This window comes from Tetrao urogallus, assembly GCF_951394365.1.
Source record: "Tetrao urogallus genome assembly, chromosome: 2".
NCBI lineage: Eukaryota > Metazoa > Chordata > Aves > Galliformes > Phasianidae > Tetrao > Tetrao urogallus.
The window spans coordinates 6,031,706-6,055,314 of NC_136814.1; the positions used below are offsets into that span (position 1 = coordinate 6,031,706).

General features: G+C 43.1%; 1 protein-coding gene across 1 annotated transcript; it reads right to left on the bottom strand.

Moving 5' to 3' along the window:
* Positions 1 to 1,049: 1,049 nt before the first annotated feature.
* Positions 1,050 to 19,283, bottom strand: BFSP1 (beaded filament structural protein 1; the record flags this gene model as incomplete). The annotated part of the gene is made up of 8 exons (XM_079532425.1): positions 1,050 to 1,987; positions 2,896 to 2,981; positions 5,053 to 5,273; positions 6,593 to 6,700; positions 7,362 to 7,454; positions 8,300 to 8,395; positions 12,554 to 12,614; positions 18,913 to 19,283. The coding sequence occupies 8 exons, from the start codon at positions 19,281 to 19,283 to the stop codon at positions 1,050 to 1,052; spliced, it is 1,974 nt and encodes a 657-aa protein (XP_079388551.1).
* Between the last annotated feature and the right edge of the window lie 4,326 nt (positions 19,284 to 23,609).

Genomic DNA, 23,609 nt, shown 5'->3' on the forward strand with positions numbered 1-23,609 from the left:
GCTTTTTCTTTTCTCTTTTTTTTTTTTTCTTGTCTTTTTCCTGAGTCAAGGATTTCTGGAAGCTGTAAGAATCTGATGCAGGAGTGCTGCTTCGTGCTTCTCCAGGCACATGGACAAGCAGCCCTTGTTCCCATGGAGCTCTGTGGCACTGCAAGTGACCGGGATGCAACAGGATCACGTGGCAGCATCAAACTCTGTACAATGCTACAATCCAAGGAAATAAGCAACAAGAGAAAATGAAACAAACAAAATGAAGAGTCTTTTGAACTGCCTGCAGTCTGCTCAAAAGCTTGTTTGCTCTCATAAATGCCTCAGTCATACTGGTGAAGGAAAAAATAACACCTTTAGAGTATTTTAGAAGGGTTTTCCCCTGCTTTATTTTGGTGGCACTTCAATTTCTATTCTGAGTAGATGTGCAGTACGAGCTTATTTCAAGCACAGCAGGTTTGTCTTCAAATCCAAAAAGAGTGTTCCGCCCAAGGTCACCTCTAGTTAAAGACAGCGAGTGAGAGAGATTTGGAATGGGTTAGAGAACTCAATTTCCAGCTCCTCCTTTGGAAAGACTCCTGCACATCTATTGGTTAACTTTTAGCAATACAGCCTGTTATTCAACAGTAAAGGCAACACACACCCACAGTGGGTACTTTCTGTAGAAGGCAAAGCTTTTATTAAATGAATCGGGTGTCACAAGTTAACATTTGCAGCTGTCAGATGGGGAATCCCGTTGCAGCTATAGGAGAAGTAGAGGAATACTCACTGGCAAATCTGCCCTGGATACTTCGGAAAGTCAGGCAGCTCAGTAATGATGATTGATTTCAACTTGTCCTTATTGTGAAAATAAGTTGCATAGGATCTGCCCATTACTCCTTGTCCTGGAGCAGTCTCACATTCGTTACAACACAGCCGAGCCTACATCAGACAGAATTTTGCCACCAAAGTATCAATCTGTTCCATACCAAACAGCAAAAATCTCACTATTGTATCATTCGATCAGGAAAAAAAAATTACATCATTTAATAACTATGCCAGACAAGTTGACTGCTTGTCATTTAAGAGCCTTTGTCACCCGGTTTCTTCTTGCTTGTCTTCTCTATCATCGTCTCCACAATCATAGCTGTCTCTTCATATGTCTGAATTCTGTCATCTGAAAACTTCTCGATGGACTCCACCACCTCCACCTTCTCGTAGCTCACGGAGCCAGGCAAGCCTGCTTCCCGGAACAAGAGGCCCTGTTTATCTTCTCGGTCATGCTCTGTCTCTTGAAGTACTCCTGGCTCAGCAGGGCTTATCAGACCCGGGCAAGGAACTGCCTCGGGCTCGGAGACGTCTGGATACTTTGTGACTTGCTCAATTTTCCCCCTTATTTTGCCCCATTCAAACAGATCTTCTTTCTCCTCCTCTTTCAGTTTATCTTGGGTTTCAGTCTCGTCTCTCCTTTCACAGATGTCCCTTTTCTCTTTTTCTGATGGTTCAGTAGGTTCAGGCAGCTCCGGTATGGGCTCCACGTCACCACCAATCGTTACCTTCCCATTGCTGGTAGAAACTGTGATTCCTCCCCCAGCTGGGATGGATGAGAAGCAAGGTTCTTCATAGCCTTCCTCCCCTGTTACCAGCACATAACGCCCTTTGGGATGGGAATCAGCTTTAGCCTCTGGTTTCTTGTAAACTCTGATTTTCTCCCTCACAATGTTACACAATTTATCAAAGGCTTTACTTATCTGGGCTCCATCGGGTACGTCCTCTGGGACTGCTTCTTTTTCAACAAGTTCTAATTCCTCCTGCCCAGGTTCACACGTGACTGAACCTTCATGTCTAAATTCCAGCTGATCTTGGTCAAAAACTTCCACAGTTCTTTCATACAATTTTTCAGGCGAGAGCCCGTCGGTTATGTCTTTAGACATGATCTCCTTTTTCCTGGAAAGTTTCTTTGTCAGTGCTTTTTGTCTGGGCTTTACACTGGCAATCTCTTGCATAGCCTGGGTGATATCTAGGGAGAACAAAAACAAAGCAAACAACAGACAGTCCTGAACACAGCTGCTGCAAATGCTGGAGCCATCTCTCCCTCTCACTGCCTCAGTTAGAGAGCTGAATGCAGCAGCAAATGTGAGCACACTTCCCACTAGCACATTAGACAGCCTCTTCTTTTGCTGGGGCCCCCTTGGCCAAGCAGTGATTTTGCATCTGAGATAGCCACATCTATAACCTGAGGGTATGGCCTCACTCTTTATGGATCCCTTTCCATTAGAAGAGCTACATTTCACAGAACAGTTAGAAAAATTACACCTGTAAATTCTCTTCTTGTAAAGTGTGTCCTTTCTATTTGGTCCTGTCCCTTGTCACAAGGTTACAAGCATCTTAATTCAAACAGGCAATCCTACAACACCATAGAAACACTTTATTTAGAAGTAACCATGTCAAGAACTGTGGAGATGTGACACTGAGGCATGTGGTTAGAGAGCATGGAGGGGACAGGTTGGGGTTGAACTTGGAGATCTTTGCAGTCTTTTTAACCTGCTATGGCCCATAAACATATGACCAAAAAGTGTTCTCTGCCAGTCTGCTGACACTGTCTCCACATAGCTGAAGTAAATTTGCAACAAGTCAGCAAAACAAACTCCAGTCCTTCAGTACTTTTAGGTGCCTTTTGACTGGGCCTTGATTGGCCTAAGTAGAAAATTCCAAAAATAAGCAAAGAAATTAGTTGGTTGGAGTTTTGGCCTTGGACAGCTTGTCTCAAAGCCTGCTGAGGAAAGCTGAAATTGCTGAATTCACTTAGCAAACAAGCCTTGAGTCAGGTTGTCACAGCTGGTGTTTGTATGAAAGACAAACGGAAAAACGGCTTAAATTACAGTGATGCTGCTCATGACAGACACAGGAAGACATGTCAAGGTTTACCTCTTCCCCTCGAAGCTTGAGGCTGGACAGGTCTATAGATCTGCGTGAAGAGCGTGACTGGCGTTCCTGCTATAGCAGAGTTTAACCTGCCGGAGAAGACGCGCAACAGTCAGACCTCTCCCCCTCATTTCCACCATGAGCAAGTGAAATTGTGCAAAACTAAACATGGAGACTGAAGGAAGAATATATTTCTCTGTGGTGAGGAGTTATAAAGAGAGTGGTGAGAGCAACACAGCTACAGAGCCTCCACAAGAGCTGGGATGTACACAGATAGTAAAGAACTGCAGCATGAGGTTGTAATTTATCATAACATCTTGAAGGGAAGATTTGAATGGCAAACTGTCCATCTATGCCTATCCAAAGCTGTGCCTCTGCAAGAGCTGCTGTATGTTAGCCTCCAGCAGTGCTTGGGACGAAACAGGGACAACGAGACCTGCTCCAGAAGAAGGGGCAACATGATGCAAATGAGAAAGCAGACAGCCACACATCAGCAGGTGCAGGTTTGTTTTTCCTTTTATATCATTTAAGAGCGGCTTCTTCTGTCATGGGAGAGGAAAAAAGCCTTAGCAAGTCTCTAAGTACCGAAAAATCAGAAATATTTAAGCTATTGATAAAGAGCTGTTCTCATGCTGAGCTCCTCTTTGGCAAAGAAATCAGAAGCCACAAGATTAGTCAGCTCCCGTGGTTTCTGAGCTTGTCAGTACATGGGAGAAGTCTTGAACCATAAAATTTGCTTCAACTGAAACCAACTTATACAACAGTCCCCAGTACAGTCCTGTGAAGGAAATGCAAAACTGCACATGCAGCTTTTTCAATCAGTTGCCTCAGTGACCCTCTGCAACGAGGCAGCTTTTTTCTGTCTACCCTGGAGCTGGCTGAGTATCTCATAGAAAAAATGCTATCCTTTGCCTTAGCATCTCGTATCCGATATGTTATATCATATCGATATGTTCATATACGTTATTTAATCTCTCCAGTATGAAATTAACTTTGTATCAAAGGAAAAAATAATGGCTGCAATGGTATCACCTAAGTTCTCCTACAGCCAAACCTCTAGGAGGTCTCTGTGCAGTGGGGATTTTTCTCTTTGAGGTAACTGAAATAGATGTGATTTTTCAAAGAACGAAGGACTGACCGATCTTTCCTGAACAGCACAATCTCTCTGAACGTGTCAGAGATTGTATTCATCAAATGATATCATCACTTTGTAAAAGCTGGACAGTAAAATATGAAGTTTGGTAATGTTTAGACATTAGTCTAGACAATAGACAATGTATAGACTAATGCCTGCTAATGCCTGACTTCAGAAGGGCAAGAGGAAAACTGAGCAGTCTTTTTTGGAAAATATTTGTGGAGTTGGTTGTATTAAGAGTTAAAAATTAAAACAAAACAAAACAACAAAACAATGAGAGGCTGGCTTATATGAAATCACCACATCCGTGGCCTTACCAGTCTGCTCTGCCAGAATTTGAGAGAGTACTTCCGCCTGCTGGGGGGATGTGAAGACACTCTGATGGGAATCTCTGTGCCTAGCCTCGAGCTGCAGCTCCTCCCGCAGTCAGGAGAGAGGGCCAAGACAAGGCTTTCGGTGCAGAAAATGACCCTAGATATACCCCTGGATACCCCTCATCAGAACGCACTGTCCAACATGAGATGCAGAAAGTCAGCCTCAGGAGAGGCAGACGGTTGACACTAGAGGGTGCCAGAGCTCCTCGGTAGACCTCAACACAATCCAAAGCTTTGCACACTTCTTGCACTCTGTTCCCTTCCTTGCTCTGAATTTGCTGTGGAGGAGAAATTCACGTTGCAGGATGTTTGCCCTCCCTGCCCAGGGCCCCATGAGCCTGCCCAGAATGTTCAGCAAGGTTGACTGCACATAGGCAGCAGAGAGGGCATTCAGTTGGCTTCCAATACGGTTCTGACCTCTGTGCACTGAAAGGAGAAGCACAGAACGGCTCTGACTCTTTGGTAGGGACGTGAGCAGGTTTTGCATCTATGTAGACTGTTGTTGGAAAAATACCAATGAAAGATGTGAAATGACCATAGGTAGATCAAATGCCCTTGAAAATACTACAGGTTTGGGTTTGGTTTTTTTTTTCCAAATGTAGTAAGAGAGACCCCTGGGCCCTCCAAGAGAGTGCAGGAACCCAGCCTTACCGGCTGTCCTCGTTCTCAATGATTCGCTTGTAGCGCTCCAGCTCGTTCTCCAGGGACTGCTGGTAGATCACCAGCTGGCGGCAGTCAGTCGTGTACTTCTCCAAGGTCCTCTCTGCTTCTTCTATCCCCTTCCTGAGGTTCTCAATCTGCTCGTTGTAAAGCTGAATTTCGTCATCGTAACTCTCCTGGGTGTTTTTTATCGCTTGCTCCAGCATAGTTGTCTGGCAAACAAAGATGGTGAGTAACAGAATCAGATCTGAATTATTGGGTATCCCCATCTGATAGTTATTTCAAAGGCGATTCAAGGCAAGACATGATCTGTTGAGCTGTGCTGCTGACACATAGAGGCAAACAAAAATAATATCTGTGCAGTAAGTCTGAAGTGCCAGTCACTGAGACGTACACTAACCAGGAGGTGGCGATGAGGTCCTTCCAAAGCAAGGGATGGAACTAAACATGTGGGCTGTTTCACCAAATCTGTTCTCATTTTCATCTGCTGTTTGGCTATTTGTTATAATTCATCTATCACTTGGGATTTTTTCCCTTTGCAAGCATCTTTTATTAAAGAGATGCATTCACAAAAATGTGACAGGGCTACAACTGGTTAATGGGTTCTTTAATAATTGAATGATTTCTGCATTTTACAGGCAGGAGTTCCAGAAACCTTTTAAGAGAATAAATTTAGGATCTACGTCCCTTAGTACTGATTCAGTTATACTGTGGTGTAAGAGCGCTGATGAGTGTACAGGTTCAGTGCTGAGAATGTGGAACTGATAAACTCACTGCAACACAGTTGTCATGTTAGGAAAATGGAAAGCAAAGGACCTCAGTGACAATTCAGCCATCAGATCCAGCCTTCATTGTCACAAGTAACTCCCACACATAAAGTTATTTAACTTTAAGGCCTGAGAACAAATCAATTAAGATGTAATGAGATATGAAGATTTGATTTTGCAAGCAGCGTGATTAATTTTCCACACAGCATGCTTCTTCAGGTGCCAGGAGATGGCTGATTTTCTCCTCAAATCTACATGGACTTACAGTCTCACTTGTTACTCTATTGATTTTTGCCCTTCCCAGAGCCCATGTGTCCTTTCCACCAAAGCATCAGACTTGAGAAAGAGTCTGAGGAAAAGACCAGGGGTATTGCTGTCCGAGAGTGACATGGTGAGAAAAAATACACTCAGCTGCTGCTGTAGCTGTAAAAAGGAGTTCAAAATCCCACCAAAAGCTATTTCATGCCACTACAATCATCCTCTCTCACATATACAGAGGACTCACATCTTGAGGCCTAAAAGAAGCTGCACCTGGAGGGGATGTGGTGATCATTCTCCAGTCCTATCTATCTACAAAGAAAACATTACACTTCACGGATGTGCCATATGCAGTTCTACATAACTGGTTTCTGTTCACTGTAGCCTCTTTCTGCTGCTCCATCTCCTGTCCCCTCTGTCCTCTCCTCTTTCACCTTTCAGTTTTTAATATGTGTCCATAGAAACCATAGAGTCATGGTTGCATTTATGTCTAACAATGGCAGTACCTCTGTCTGCAACTTGTACTTTTGAGCCTGTAGCTGGCAGAGGATGCTCTTGTATTCCTCCAGCTGGCTCTGAAGAACAGGGATCCTCCTTTCTGCTACAAGTTTTTCCTGGTTGGAAGAAAACGTGTGCAGGAATTTAAGTTTCAATTAAATAAAGTTACCACTGAAAATAAACCATAAAACCATAAACACAAACAGAAAATGACAACAGACAACTGAAAAGTTGGGTACTGAACCTCAAGAAAGCCCTTCTGGCATGACAAAAAATAAAAGCTGTGATACAGCAGTGCTGTAAAAGCACAGCTTGTGCTGAAAGTAGACTGTTTGTGTCTTCTAATAAATGTCCTTCAGGCAGCTACTCAGATTGGTGTGAATTACCAAGTTTTCATCCTGTTTGTAGCTATTTATCTACAGTTATTCACATCATGCCTCGTCACAAGATTTACTCCCTCTGTATATATGCATACATCCTGCCAGCTCCAGCTCACACCAGAAGCACAACTACTTCCACCACCTTTGATCTTACCATTTTTGCAGTTAACACCCATGCTGACATGCACCTGTAGCACATTGTCCCTTCTCTTGTTCACTTTGGTTTCCCAAAGCTACAATTAGTTTTTTTCTCATAATCAATATTCAGTACTTAACCACATTTGTTGCACTTTTCATCTAACTAGCTGGGAGATCTGGTATACTTTGAGAATCAACATGGATTATTTTTCACTTAGTACAGACCCTGCAGCATGCATTTACCAACAGCAACACTTACCTCAGATATGCCAGTAGTTATAGGGGACACGCGAGGGGTTGTCTGGATGATTTGCTGTAAAATGTTGACATAGGTCTGGATTTCCATGAGGTTCTATGGCAAGGCAAAAGACATTTTTGTCAGAAAATATCACAGCTGCCTGTAATGCTCTACTCTGAGTCTTACTCCTAGATATTTATTTATTCCAACACATGGAAGTTCAGATCATGTTAAGACTTGTTTTTGCCAAGTAATTTTAGGCTTGGTTTAAACTGCTTGTGTCCTTATAGTTTTACTGTGCTTGGGGTATTACAGGTATGTGTCTAGGTTACAATGTAGTACAGTCTTAATTAAAGGCGATGTGACTTCTAGTTTTACAGTAAATTTTCAAAATGAGGATCAAACAATATCTTTGCATGTGGTCTAAAAAGAGAAGCTTCTTCTTTCAAAAGTGGCAAAGATGAGACTCTGGCCTGCTGCAAGATCCCACTGCCCTCCCAAGGAGAAGGGGAATGCATGTATTAGAGTTGGCAGCAACTTAATCATACAGCCACAGGATAATGTCCACTGACTAACCAGAATGTTCTAGCCTAGAAAATCAGGATCCTCCCTTTTGCAAACCCAATAGCTTCCTAGCATGAAATGTAAGACAGCCTGATCAGCTTGTTGGGTTGAATCGCAGAATATCCTCAGCTGGAAAGGACCCACATCATGGTAACAGGTCAAGAAATTGAAAACATTGCTACTGCTGTAGATACTGGATTCTGAGTAAGTCAACTCAAATGCCTTCAGCCACCCAGTTACTGCTGTTTTGATCACTGACTATATATAAATTACACACTAAAACACAAACTGGATTTCCTTTTATTGGCCACTAGAACAGACCACGGAGAAGGATAAAGCTTCACACACGTCTCTAGAAGAAAGCTCTAAAAAAGATGGCAAATCCAGCCAGTTACCTTCTTATATCTGTCTTTTGTGGCATTAATGTCATCCTGCAGGAACTGGGACTCGATCTGCAGCTCCAGGTTGCACAGCAGGGCTTCATCCGCTTCCTACAACGCACAGAGAGACATGGACATGCAGACAGTACATAGGGCTGGAGTGCCACTGATCCACCATGTGAGTCGCTTCACTGGTGTATGGAGAACTAAAGTCTACTGGGAGAAATAAAAATATTTTGAAAGCAATGAACAATAAGTACTTTATATATCGTGTACACATTGTACACACTGCTTTTCTGCATAAATATAATTTATGGTACAATTTAGCATAGGCAGTGTCAAAATATGCTTACTGTATGCTTTATGAATGCTGGGATCCTAGTAATAGACACAGTGAAATACTGGTTGGTGATGCTAAAAGACTGCAGTGGGGCATGAATCTTAAACAGATGACATCAACAGAGTAAAGCATTGATTTCTCTAGCGCTTATGATAGGGCATCTTGAGTCATTCTTAATATTCTCAGTGAAAAGTCCCCTTGAAAACAAACAGACTGGTCCAAACTATTTCCACTTCTCCTTTTGGTGTTATTTCATATATCACAAATATTTGTCAGACTCGAAGCCATTTCTGGAACTAAAAATGACAGATGAGCAAGCCCCAAAAAGTTGGTCTGCTGCAGAACTTTCTGTTATTTATATGTCAAAGTCTCAAACTCATCCCTGGCGCTAGAGATAAGATCAGACCAAGAAACCTGAATTTCACCATCGTTGTCACTCATGGTAGTCCCAAAGTTGATGTTTCTCAATTTTTGTTTCTCAGAAAACTTTGCCATACCTCACAGGACTCTGACTGCATAGCTCATTGGACTGAAAAGTGGTGGATATAAATCCTGACTACTATAGCTGAAAAATCCCCACTGAGCAGCAAGCCATCGTACCAAAACATGAGGGTATGCATTCCTTCCCCAACTTCCAACTTTTTTAGAAAAGGGAAAGTTTAAAGAGGAGGAGAGCTGAGCCAGTGTCACCCCTCATGTTGCTTTTTGAGAGCAAGAGATTTTTGACTCTTGTGAGTAAGATAACAAGACTAAAAGGTGCCCCTTTGTAACGATGGACGTGCCATTACTGTGTAATTCTGTCTCAGTGAGCAGATCACGGGTTGAAGATAAAATGCTAAAATCTACGGGCACAGCATGTGACTGGTAGAAAGGAATTGTTCTTTTTTTAACATGCACAGCATGCGCTATTCCAAAAATGTGCAGATGCTGCTGTTTCATTATGCTGCCGAGCCTCCCAGCCAGGCCTGCTGACGCAATGGGAGGCTGCCCATGGACCCTCTCTGCTCCAGAGCCATCTCTGCTTTGTGAGGCAGCAGCTCACCCAGACCAGCACGTTCGCCAGTCATCATGACTGCACCCTGCTTTTCTGCATCTGCTGCCATCCCATTGAGTAGAAGATCAGTGCAACAATGGTGATGTTAGGAGGCTTGTGGGCAGCCAAAAAAGCCCCTCGGCCCTTAGGTAAGCACATATTTCTGCAAGTAGTAAGCAAAAGCAGTGTTCAGCTTTCCAAACACTCCTTTAAAGGGAAAAAATTCTCCCTTTTTCTCCTTCTTTCAAACAGACTATTTCATTGACAATGCCTTATAATAAGACAATACAGTGTGTACAGATCTGCTCCTGAACTTTGCAGCATTTGCTATTCGCTCCGCTTCCAAGCAAAAACCATTCTGCCTTAGTTGCTGATTCCAAAAAGTTGATCCAAGTGATAAAGAAGCATCATCAGAGCCGCTGTTTGCTGATTTCCAAACTGATTCTCCTTCTATCTGAAAAGGCAAATGCTTATATCTGCTTGTGCACATTTCTAGGCTATATCTTGGGCACTATGCATACAGTCAACCGTGTTCTCTTCACTGTTTGGTGCCCCAAAGCAAGGAGCTGCTGCAAGCAAGGAGCAGCCTAGCTGTAGTCTGGGTTAAAAACGCTTCCTGCAGCTCTAGATCACATTGGCTGTGCCCGGAGCGGTCCGTCAATCCTCTTTTCTTCAGCCACAAATCAGCTGAGAGGAGAAATGAAGATGGACCCAGCAGCTCCAGCTATGCCTTACAAAATATTGACCTCCACCAATGTTTTTAAGAGTTCACAGGGTGCATGAGAGCTCTGCTAGCACTTTGAAAAATAGTATTGATGCAAGAGGTCTACAGTTCATTGGAGATGGAAAAGCTAAAACACATTTTCTTAATATATATAAAGAACATGCAATTGTGACTGTGCTCACACGAAACATCTCCTCCCATTTATCTTGGGGGAGAAAAAAATCCACCACCAACTGTTTCTCACTACAGAAGATGAAGGGTAAGCCGTGACAAACAGAACTGGGGAAAGATATACTACAGCTTCCTTCACTTAGGCACTTAGGTGAAAGCTATTAGCAAAAGGAGAATGAATTGGGCTGTCCCACAGACCTGGTCTCGAAACTTCCTAAATACGTTAGTAAACTTTTATCTTTTCTCTGACCATTTTTTATTATTATTATTAATATTCCTTTGAGATTAGTTCAGGAAACAGCAGCTCTGCGTAACCACTAGGAAAAGAACAAATCATGATCTTTTGTGCCTTCTTTTTGTTTAGAAACCTGAAAGTACTTAGCAACAAACATATTTTCTCCAGTCTTATCGTGGGCTGTATGATCTTCACTCTTCATGAGAATGATAAATGGGCTCTTCTTGCCCCTGTGTGTAGACTCAAATTCAGACAGGAGTTGTCTTCTGAATGGAACTACTAAATGCACCTAAACATGAATTTGCAAAATCACACTGAATGCAGAAGAATCAACACAAATTTCAACAGTAGGTCCCAAAATGAATGCAGGAGCCATCTGGTATTGCTCTAAAGGCGTGCTAGACAGTAGATCCTCCAAGTCCCTGGTCTTACTGAAAAATTCATAAAGTCCTGAGGACAGCTAAGGCTATGGGCTGTGGACAGCATGTGCTGTATAACCAGAATCAGGCTTTCCTTGCCATCCCATCTGGTTAGATTAGCCATGTAAGCATTTGCCTGAAGTATTCCTCTAAGACATTTTTTCCCTGTAATTCAACATCTTTCTGTTTTATTACAGGCTCCACAACATTTCTAGAACATCATTCCCGATCTGAAATCTTCCATCATGCAAAAATACAGCACCTGTTTTGAACTACATCTTTAGAAATAGGCACTAAGTAACCCACTGGAGTATTCTTAAACACCAGCGATCCTCGGCCTGAACAAACTCAACAAAACGGGACACCAGCATCATTGCAAACACATATTTAGCCCTATATTAAGATAACTGTCTGTAAGCAGCGGCAAAGAACATAAATGCAAGAGCTAGACTAGAAAAGTTCTTTGCCAATGCTTATCAAGAAGGTAACTGTCATTAAGACCACAAAGCTAATTAAGACTTCAACAGAAGATGAGGGTTATAATCCTGGCTCTGCCTCAGCCTACTTGCCTTAACACTTTCTGGCTTTATTAACACTACATCCTTGCTTTGAATATCCGTATGCATGCCACTACGGTGCTCCTTTTCCTATTTCTAAAGCACTAGAAATAACTTTAAAATGACATATAACCTTAAATAAAAGGAAAATTTGGATAGAGCCTCCTGTGTTCAAGAGATTTTCTGTGAAGTAGTTATATGACAGCTAAAATAAATCCTTGCACTGCTCCTTAGAGCACTGCAGCATGATGGCAGCTGGACATGGTGACTATGGGCTCTGGACAGCAATACTGCTTTCTCCTTTTCCATGTACAGAACAAGGATGTAGGGCCATGCTGGGTGGGTGGTGTCAGCCTTTCCTGTGTCTATCCTTGCCCCAACCCACCACGGAGAGGTTGGCTGGCTCTGAAAGGTTAACAGCCAGCACAAAGCATATATATATATATATATATATATATATATATATATATATACACACATATATATATATATGTATAAACAGGGTGTGCATGAGATCTCTTGGGTAGAAGATACTTTAAAACTAGAAATGGAAGAAAAAAATGGCAATGAAAAGTTCTTTTTTTCTTTCCCACTTTGCTGGGTCTTTACCCATACCTTCCTTCTGACTGTGCTCATGTGGAACTTTCCATTCTGCTGACACTGATGCTTTAAACAAATTCAGATAAAAAGCAGCGAGGCACCAGTAGGAATTCTCAAAGGTTCCTAACAGTCAAAAAATCAAAGAGAAAAACTGACAAAGACCTTTGCTTCTCCATTTTCCCAGGTTTACCTTATTCAGGCGTTCAAGGGTCTCTTTTAGCTTCTGCTGATATTCACGTTCATTTCGGTACCTGCAAATAGAATGAAGGATATGAAGTTCAGCGGCCCATCCTTCTTCAAACTGCATTTTTAACTGCGCTATCATGCACAATACGTGCTTCACACTAATGCAAAATACGAACCTTGAGAAGTCCCAGAAGATTTATTTATGCATTAGTATTACTTTTTTTTTTTCTTTCTTTCTTTTTTGCCCCAGCTGCTGAGTATAATTCCAGAACTGACTAACTTCTTGTATCTGGCTTATAGAGAAACAGGCAACAGAAAGCCACATACTTGCTATCACGCTGTCACAGGAAGCCCAAGAATTAGATTATTTACAATAAAAACATAATGGATTGATGTTGGGATACAGTGATCACCTCTCATCAGTGACTACTACATGGGTATTTGCTATGCTGGCACATTAGCATTTCATAGAATCATTAACATTTAATTATATTAGCATTTAATTATATTGTACTTGATTTTCTTTTTAACTGGTGTTGTTCAATAAAAATAACAGAAACATGAAACAGAAGTCGCAATTTTGTACATTAATTGCATAAGAATAATGATTTTCTATTTGAATGCATTGATGGATTAAGTTTTATGTCCTCTTCAATATCAATTCATACAGTAGTCTAGTCAAAATCACATCAGTCTTAGTATGGACTGCATTTAGCCAACAACTCTCGTGCGTGTATAAAAATTCAGTGAGTGCCTAGTGTGCATATTTCTATACAGAGTGAGCAATGGATGTATAATATGCTTATTCATTGTCCCCTGTTCATTGCTGGGGGTTGGACTGGATGGCCTTTAAGGGTCCCTTCCAACTCCAATGATTCGGTGATGCTATGAAATGGCTGGGCCTCCTCTGCTGTGCTGCTGTTTTCTAACAAAACTAAAACAATGTCATTGTGCCAAACTGCAGGAACACAAGTTTCATTTCCAAGGGTACAACCAAGAATATTCAACTTCAAAAGCAAGACTGCATTTGTTTCTGCTATTTATTAAATAAGTCACCTCCAACAAATTTTCTATCTTACAAATATTTTGTGGACGCTTGACATTTTCTGGCAACTGGGCAAGAATAAAGCTGATCATGCCAGCTTGGGAAAATCACATGCATGGCTACAATATAAAGATGGATTTGCACTCCTAATAATATGCAAAAATTCCAACAGTGTCAGGGGCTAAATCTCAGCCCCAGTGCTATTCAGGCCTTTTCTAACCTGGCTAGCTGTGAAGTCCTCAGTCAAAAATTCTTCCAATGACTAAAATCACAGAATCACAGAATTGTAGGGCTTGGAAGGGACCTCTAGAGATCATCGAGACCAACGCTCAGCTGCATTTTCCTTGCCTCTCAAATAACCCAAATCTCTGCTGTGTCACACAGAAATCCACCTGTCAGTCATGAGCAGTGGATATCTATTATTATTCTCTGAATGAGGATTGCCTTTAAGGGATTTTGATGTACTCCATAAGTTCAGTGCAAAAGGGTGAAGGACCTCTTAGAAATGCTTCAGAGATCTCATGGTGCAACATGCAAGCCTCTGTGCTGCTGAAATGTATGCTAGTGGCTAATAAGCTGCATGCTCTTACACTTCCAACCTGATGTCCAAGTTCAAGCAATTAGCAGGACATGTTTAAAGGAGGTCTGTATTTCTTAGATAGCTGCTAATTGACCTTTGCTTGCCCTTAAGAGCCATAAGTCATCCGCTTCTTTAAACAAATAAAAAAAATCCTCCTCGTCCAGTCAAATAGCTTTACAGATTTAACAAATGTTTTTGGACTCTGTTTAGAAAAAGCATTATTCATTTGTTTTTTGCACAGAAGAAAATAAATGGAGTGGAGGTGGCCACCAGGTTCAAACACAGCAGAACAGAGCTGTAAAGGATCCCATTAGCTCAGCTTTCTGAGGTTAGCAGCTCCCTGCTGGAGTACTTACAGATATCTTGAGCCCTTGCACAGCTACAGGCATCAGCCCTGTGTGACCAATGGCTATACAGGAGGGAAGCCTGACTCTGGGCTTCATTCTCTGCTGGAAAACAATGCTGCAAACAACTTTTCCCATCTTCTGCTGCCAGGCCGAGACCGTTCCTGAAAGATGTGGCAGGGAAGGCCTCTCTCATGCACACCTCGTCTCTGATGCAATGCAAGGGCTGCCTTCTCTCCACAGAGAAAACAATCACAATACATCACAGTGAGGTTCAACGGACAGAGACTCAATTTGGTGTCAAGTTTGTGCCTTTAATATACAGAGATATGGGAATGATGCCTCTCTGTTGATCCCTACTGAGTTTCTTCCAGCAATACAGGAAGCTTCCCGGCACATCACAAGGCAAGACAAAACTTTACTACTAGGTATAAGCTTCCCCGAGGCATTTCACTAGCCTTTTCTCAACAGAAACAGCAGTCATTTGAGCACCAAAGAGAGCACAAACTGCAAAACGCCAGTCCTATGAGGATGACAGACAAGCTAATAAGGATTGTATTTCATGCCCCGAAGGCTGGGACGAGCCATGTGTGGGCTCCGCTCTGCTGATTTGTGAGCAGATTGCTACCTGCGTTATTACAAAGCTGCTACCAAAGTGCAAGATTTCAGCCCTCTGAGGAGTGCGTGGAGGCAGACTGGGCCTCCTCACCTGCAGGATAAAACTATGGCCAGAGTAGAGGCAGCAGTGCAGAGACAACCCCTGCTGACAAAGCTTGAAGACAGCTTTGCCAGTGCTCATCAGCCATCAGTAGCTCAGCCAGGTCCCAGCCCTGGTGTTGTGATACCTGCTTTCATTTCCCCTCATCGGTGTAGTTTCTGTGCTGCACACCCATCGCATGTCAGCTTGTCTGAGCATCACTGTGCAGGTAGGAGAACCAAGTGCCCATTTCTGTGTCTGGTGATTTCCAGGGAATCAGGCAGCATGCAAAACCCACAATATTAGCACTGAATGAATTTTAAATGGAATGATCGATTAGCAAGACTTTTAATTCCTGAAATTAATTAATTCCACTCAGTCACGGGTGCTAAAATCTGGTTTTCAGCATCTTTCCAGATATCGCAGAGAGAGAAATGCAGTCCTTTCCCACAAACAGATGTACTGCTGCTGTAATAACGATGCTCTATAAAAATTAGCATAATTAGCCCTTTGATGAGTCGCATCCAAACAGCTCCTCACTGTGCTTTTTTCTAACTTCAAGGGAACAAATTCTCCTCTGGCACAATCTGAACTATTCACATTGATGCGAAAAGCTATGGACATGCCTACAGAGGGTTTAAAAATAAATTTAAACCTAGGATATACTTTCCAGTGGTTCACATACCTCTAATTTTACAGACAAAGTGGTCCCAGGGTGTACTGTATGTATTATAAATCTATTTCTCTAATGGTGAATGTGAGCAAAAGAACGTGTTGTGAGAGCTAAAACTCTTTGCCTTAGTGAAAAGCACAGACACACTGGAACAGGTTGCCCAAGGAGGTTGTGGATGCCCCATCCCTGGAGGCATTAAAGGCCAGGCTGGATGTGGCTGGATGTGGGCAGCCTGGTCTGGTGGTTGGCAACCCTGCACGTAGCAGGGGGGTTAAAACTAGATGATCATTTTGGTCCTTTTCAACCCAGGCCATTCTATGATTCTATGATATGATTCTATGATTACTCTCTAGGAGATGTTATAAATCCTAGCACACCAGAAGTCAGTACTTTATGTTCCAAAATGTTCCCCTACGCTGTGCTGCTGACTGAAGGCATAGGCAGGTAGAAGTGTTGGAGCACTGCAAAGCAGGAGCTCTGACTTCTTCTTCCACAGCCCCAACACAGCACAGATGGTTATCACTCCATATTTGGGGAGAAGAAAGCACAGGCACGGATGGCTGTGAGGTGAGCACTGAGGGTACATAGTGCTGGGGCACTGACCTTGTTTTAAATCCAACCAGTCTTTGAAAAGCTTTCACACCTGTTTTGCAAGTCAAGTTCAACAGCTTCCAAAAGGGGAAAAACAAAGCCCAAATTCACCTTAGAATTGCTCAGGTCGAAAAAGACCTCAAAGATCATCGAGTCCAACCACAACCTAACCATACTACTTCAACAAGCCTCCGCTAAATCAAGTCCCTTGGCTAAATCCAAGCCAACAGAAATTTAAAGTTCAAAGCTACAGATATAGAAGGCCATTGCAATGGAATGGCAGTGGCTGCTTTTTGACCAAATTGCCTTTGATTATCCCAGAGTTTCTTTTTTACTTCTGATTACTGCTGCTGAGTGAACATCCCAGGGCAGTGTGATGAGACACCAACTAATTTTTCTGAAAAATCATCAACTACCACTGTACCAGGTCCTAAACCTCATTTTCTAAAAGCAAAGTGCTTTCTATGAGTATTTATGACCTCCAGAGCCTTGCATTCTTGCCCACTCATTCACAACCTATGCAAAACAGCACTAACAAAAAGCAAGTGATGCTGTGTCAGATCCTGCTGATGGGGAGCTGTACAGGTCACTAATCCACAAAGCATGCAGTTGGATGCAGGAATCTATCAAAAGGTATTTCTGTCCATTTTGCACATATTTTTAACTAATACACAGCTGGCACTGAGTTTAGTTAAAATCTCATAGACACTGCTTAATTAAAACATACAACAAAGTATCAAAGTTGACAGTTAAATTACACCATTGGCTCTTAGCTGAATTTCCGGCTCATGGCTATTGGAATACAGAACTGCCTAATCTGGCACTCATTACTCATTGACTCACAGCCAGGGAGTCGTGAATTTCTGACCACTTCCAGCATTAAGCCTCAGTGCACCTGCATGGGTTGTTCTCTGTTGTTGCAGATCAGAAACAGAGACGAGGGTTAGGAATTTATTTGTGCCACAGCTCCCACGAGCTCTTTGTGTGGCAGCTCGCTGGTACTGGGTTGGAGCTATTGATATTTATTTATTTTGGCTGGCTCATTTTTTGCCCCATGAACAGCTTTGGCAGCACTGTAGAGCAGCGTGCTGGGCTCAGGAGGGCAGGATGAGCACGCGTTAGGGTGGTTATGGCTGCTGGGAGCAATGGATCATCAAACTACAGCATCAAGATGCAGATGGTCACATTGCCAATTGTTTCACACCTACTTTCTGGCTCTTCCCAATTGTTCAAAGAAAACCCAAACAAACCGAGACAATTGTAGAAACTGAAGGGAAATACAAGCAGTCTTATACTTACCAGTCCAGAGGAGTGGGAAATCCGTAGTGGAACAGACTGAAAAACTATGTGATTTGGCCAAGGTCAGGCCAAAGTCTGTGGTGGTGACAAGGGATGAAATGTCGAGTGACTCATATTTCTGCAGCAGCAAGACAGTGCTGCTCCAGCTTGTTCACCTCCTCCCTTCTTAAAAATGTTTTTGGTGAGTCCAGTGGGCACTGCCTGGGAGCAGCTTTGTTTCTATCAAGACTGTTTCTTGAAAATACTTCATTTGCCTCCTTCCTATCCTTGTCAGTAAGAAGTGTTTCTAACCCAAAGTAGCTTACATGGTGTTCTTCTCTCATCCTTTGGTGGGGAAGTGAAAAGTTTTACTTCAGCTTGTATACTGCTGCCAAATTTTCCCTTTTTTTCCATCATCAGCCCTTTTATCAGCAACATTCTCCAGGTCTTGTTGTAGAAGTAATTAGGCAACATGGCCAAAACTGGCTGCTGCTAAAGAGAAGGGACTACATGTGTCTGGAGGCTCTTGCATGCTTCAGCCCCTAGTTCTCCTGCTCTTATTTAAAGTACCAATGAAGCTAAAGAGAAATGAAGTTTGAGGAAAATTTTCTCACGGGTATTGCTTAAGTAGCACGTGCCAGAAATATTGGGATGCAAGGAAAAAAAGGAAGTTAACTAGGCGAATCCCTCTCACATACCAAGAAAAATAATTATTTTCTCTTTTCACCCTGCATCCATAGAGGCTGGTCCAGGTGATTTACAACACCTGTAAATAATAACAGTTTCTTAGAGGTGTCCTAAATGTTTCAGGAAGTGTTTGGAGTCTTGTAACTCTGCTATTCAGACACTTGGCTCGTTTTGTGCCAGGATGGTTTTCTAATTGGTCTTTTCCCTGTTGGCAGCTCAGAGCACAGCACTGCTAAAGCTAAGAAATGACAGCGTGTGCCATGGTGAAGGAACATTGCCCCCCTAGTAGGAGGGACAGCATGAAGAGCAGAGCCGGTGCTCCCTACACACTGCATGCTATCCCTGGCTACAAGTCTGAAACACGAAGAGAGACATCATCACGCAAGAGAAGCAGCCAGCGACCAAACCTACCCTTAGGACACAACTACAGAAGCAATACTACCTCCTCCCTCCCTCCTCCAGCCTTACTTGTTGCGATACTCATCAAGCATGCGCTGGGCATCCTTCTCCTCCCGCTCCAGCTTGGCCCGGTCGGACGCCAGCTCCCGCATTCGTTGGCGGTTGAACTCGATCTGCCCGGCGAAGGCTTCGTCCAAGCCCACCAGCTCATCCATGCGCTGGAAGGTCTCCAGCTGCTTGCGCAGGATGGTGTTGCGCTGCTCCAGCACACGCGCCCTGTTGATGTAGCTGGCGAAGCGCTCGTTGAGTTCCTGCAGGTTCTCCAGGCCTTGGGCTTGGGCCAAGCTGTCAAATTCGGGGGAGCCCCGCAGCTCATCATAGGCGTCCGAGCGCTCGTACTTCTCCTTGCGAACCTCGCGGAGGAAGCTGCTCCTGTACATGGCTTCGGGGGGGCTGTGTGGTGCCGGTGTCCCCTCTTCCGTGCCTGCCTGTCTCTCCAGTTTGGATCTGATTTGTATCTGGGGGGTTTGGGGAGGAAGAATTGACCATAATCACCCCCCAGATGATTAGGAGTTGCTTCCAGGGCTGTTTGTGGCACTAAAGGCATCATCTGCAGCAGTGAACTAAATAAATCCCCATGGCCCCGCCTTGGGGCTGCCCGTCCAGGCGTCAGCAGTTCAGAAGAGCTTTCTTTTCGAGTGTTGCAATTGCATAGGCAGAATAAAAGAGAGCAGTGTCCAGCTTTTGCCTGGTGGATTATCCATGGACAACAAAATGAGCGCTTTGCAGTTTCAGAGGCTGAGTTCAAAGCCTGTCCTGGCTGTGTTGCAGGGGAGAGCTTTGTCCCTTGTTGTTGTCTCCAGGCACTGTGTACAGGTCTCCTGCTGAGCCAGGATTTTGGTCTGAGCGGATGGAACAGCGTGATTTTTGTTACTTGGCAGTTTTGCAGTTGTTTGGGATTACATTATGGTATATAAAAAAAGTCAGCATGGCTCCTGCTCCAGATATAAAATGTGGCCATTTGGTTCTCACCTCATATTTCATCACATCAGCCTTTCCTGTGCAGTAAGTTTACCAAGCACAGGAGGCATGAAAGCAGGAGGATCACAGTCATACTTTATAGAATTGGTAGTCCAACTCAGGAATAGCTAAGTGCAATGTCCCTTCATGGCGTGGCAGACAGTAAGTTACCTCATGGAGAATCACCATCCCTCCCTCCCATCCCTTTAACCCCCCTCACATGCCACCATTCCCAGAGAGTCTCTAGTTTCTCTAATAGAGATAGATGTACTTCCTGTAACTTTTTCTTTTGAAGTCTTTACCTCTTCATACACAGTTTTTTGTTCCTCCAGAAGCGCTCACACAGCCAAGAAGCCCAACACCAGGATAGCCCAATATTGACATCTCTGTTAATAATTCATTTACATTTAAGTCACTTTTTCATTTTTCAATGGACGCATCTAGTATGGATATTTAGATCGTATATCTTGAAACCTTAACAGAGAGTGGCCCTACTGACAGCAGGTGCAGAGGAGAAGAAAGATGCTGGGTGCTCAGGTAATTCTGAAATTCAGCTGCTCTTTAATCAAATCTGTATCTAGAGTAATAAAAAGCCCACTAGAGGTTTTCTGCATCTTCCCTATTCTGCTTCACGTTATTTGGAAACGTAAATAGGGAAAGATCAAACGATCTTTCAGAAAATCAAAGTAGGGTTTGTGCACATATCATTCAGCTCTGTACACAGCCTCTGAAATAGTTAAACAATAAAACAGATAGTTATAAAGAAAAAAAAAATATATATATATATATATATTTGCATCTGCGTGTTGCACAGAAAGCAAAGCCTTCCATACAGCACCAACATGCAAATATTTGCAGCTCTGTGGCGAGACGAGCCTGCCCAGCCAAACAATGCAGCAGCTGCTGATGTTTTTACAGAGTTAGTCTTCCAGAAGAGATCAGAAAGCAGATTCTGCCGGACTGTGGGCACCATACTTTTATGGCAAGAGATTTTTAAGCTTTAGAATCATAGAATTACCAAGGCTGGAAAAGACCCCTGAGATCATCCCAGCCAACTGCTCACCTACCACCAGTATCTCCTCACTAAACCTTATCCGTTAGCACTAAACCATGTCCCTTAGGTATCCTATCAGAACAGAAATAGCCTTTGAGGGAACTCTCCCAGTCCTCCTCCTGAGGCTGGAAGCAGTGCTGACTCCACACTAGGCATGAACCTTAACTCTCTAGGCAATAAACACAAAAATGTCATGTTCTGCTACAGGCTGCATTTCTCCAAGTGGGATTCCTGACTCAGTAAAGTCTCACCTTGGGTTGTTTCTCTGCTGGCTTGCTGCAAACATTGCTTTACTGTGGGCGAAGCAAGTATGCATGGCTCATGCTCTGTGCTCATGGCTTCCTGTGACAGAGGCTCTGACTTTCAGTGAGGGAGCATGAGGAGACATTCTGGCCTCCAGAGAGCTCACGGTCAATCCAATGCAGCAAACCAGAATGACACAACCTGAAAGACGAAAACAGCTTGGCCTAGACTGCAGATGTTACCCTGTTTCTTTTGAAACCAAGAATGTCAAAAGCAACACGGAAAAATCAATTTACTCCTGCTGTGCACAAATTACTTGGCTCATCTAATGGACCACCAAGGTGAATTTCATACAAAGGGATCCTGAAAGCTGTTTTTTGCTTAAGTGGTGGCTCAAAAACCAAAAGATTATCAATAAACATTAATGAAATGTCTGGCAAATTGCTGCTTGGAAGCTTCCTAGATTTTTATCAGTGTGCATGTATCAAAAAATCACTTATATATAGAGAATCTTTTTTACCCATTGCCCACAATATCAATAAAAAGTAACAATAAGAAATGATTCCTATCTTTCCTTCTTTGTTCCCCGGGTACGTGTCTTGTTCCTGTGAGAACAAAATCTGAAGGCTGGGTCTTTACATTCTAAATGTGTTCCATGATACATCATTATCGCCCCAGAGCAAATGTTTACCTACTGCTGCACAGCTCAATAAAGCCCTGATGCAGTGGGTGCTTTGCTTCCTCTTTAATTGCTTGTATTGCCATGAACTTCCTCTCAATCTAAATTGGCTATAACCTTTATGTACAACATCAGCATATTTTACCAATGCCACCAACCTGCTTGCGCTCCTTGCTATTCAGCTCCACCAACACAAGTTTCTCATGCTAAATCAAACCAATTTAAATCAAATACACAAAACACAACACAACCATCCAAACAAAACCTCTTCCTGCTATTTTCTCAGTAAGACCATGACAACTCATTGGTCTGCCTACTTAGCTGACATGAACTGATCCCAGCCCACAGTGTAGGGCTTTACACTCTGTTCTCTCTTGGCTGTCCTTTGAAGTTGTTTTGTTTTATTCAGAGCCTGACACTAATAGCCCAAAGTATCCTGTTCCTGTAGTCCAGAATGAAACTTCAGAGCAGGGCATGCTAATGAAATTCCAAATGCGCATTTCATGGCAAGGTCTCATTAGGCAGAAATTGAGATTATTTTTCATGCTGAGAATTGAGGTTATTCTTCATGTAGAGAATTGATGCTCAAAAGGCCACGTCGCATCGCATGGCTGAAAAGAGCGGTGGTGCAAGGCATTCAGGGCACATCTCCGTGAACATGAACATGACTAATGAGAGAGATGAGATGAATTGAGGCTGATTAGCTTTAAGGAAGACTCAAAGGGATGTAACTTCAAATAAGAAAGAGTCCATTATATAGAAAAAAAAAAAAAAGAGGTTTCTTTTCCACATCCATAGTGAATAGAATAGAACAAGAAATAATGGGTTTAAACTGTGTAATTTAAGATACAAACGAGTTATGCGGAAAGTGGTCTAACAGGATGAATAATGAAGCACCAGAATAAAAGGCTGCAAAATCTGTCACTGAAGCACTTACAGATCAGACTAAGCAAACACCACTCAGGGCTGAGAGAGGTTTCATTCATCCAGCCATAGGAATGATGAGAGCTTGCTGCTGATTTCCAGGGGGACACAACAAGGGGACCCCTCACTGCCCCCAGGGCCCTGACAGTGACTTCTGAGACCTCTCCCAATCCTGTCAGAGCCACACACTCCTGCTTGTAAGCACCTTTATGTGCAGTCTTCCTACTTGCTTTAGAAATTGATCTCTAGTGGATGATGTCCAGCACACTGCAGCACAGCTGGATGCTGACTTCAGCCTGTTTATTTTTACCCTGAGTGAAGCAAAGGGCACCATACCTAGCCCAGTGGACCACATAACACTAAATACTACTGCTGTCAAAAACAGGAGGTTTGTCCAGATGCTGTTCTTCCTGACCCCAAATCAGGGCAGCTGTCTCTAAAGGAATTTAGAAAATAGCTCTGCCATGTTTCATGTATGAACTCAGAGAGCGGAGATACTGCTATCCCTGCAGGCAGCACCAGAAAGATCAGGGCCCAGGGCTGTTTCAGCTCTGTGGTTAAGCAGTGGACATGTACCACCAGAGGGCTGTAGTCCAACAGCAGGAACAGGCTGTGCGTTTGAGATCCTGTGCCAAAAGCACCAGCATCTGACAGAAGTAACACGTGATTCCTACAGAGAATTTGCTCTGAAACAAGATGGACTTTGTCCTTCTTGCAACAGTAGATGTACTGAACAAAATGTGCTGTTTCTGGTCAAGGAGACCCAACACCACCAAGGTTGGGGCAACCCCTGATGAAGATGAACATGCATCTGTGAAGCTGTGTACATGCTGCACTGCTCAGGAC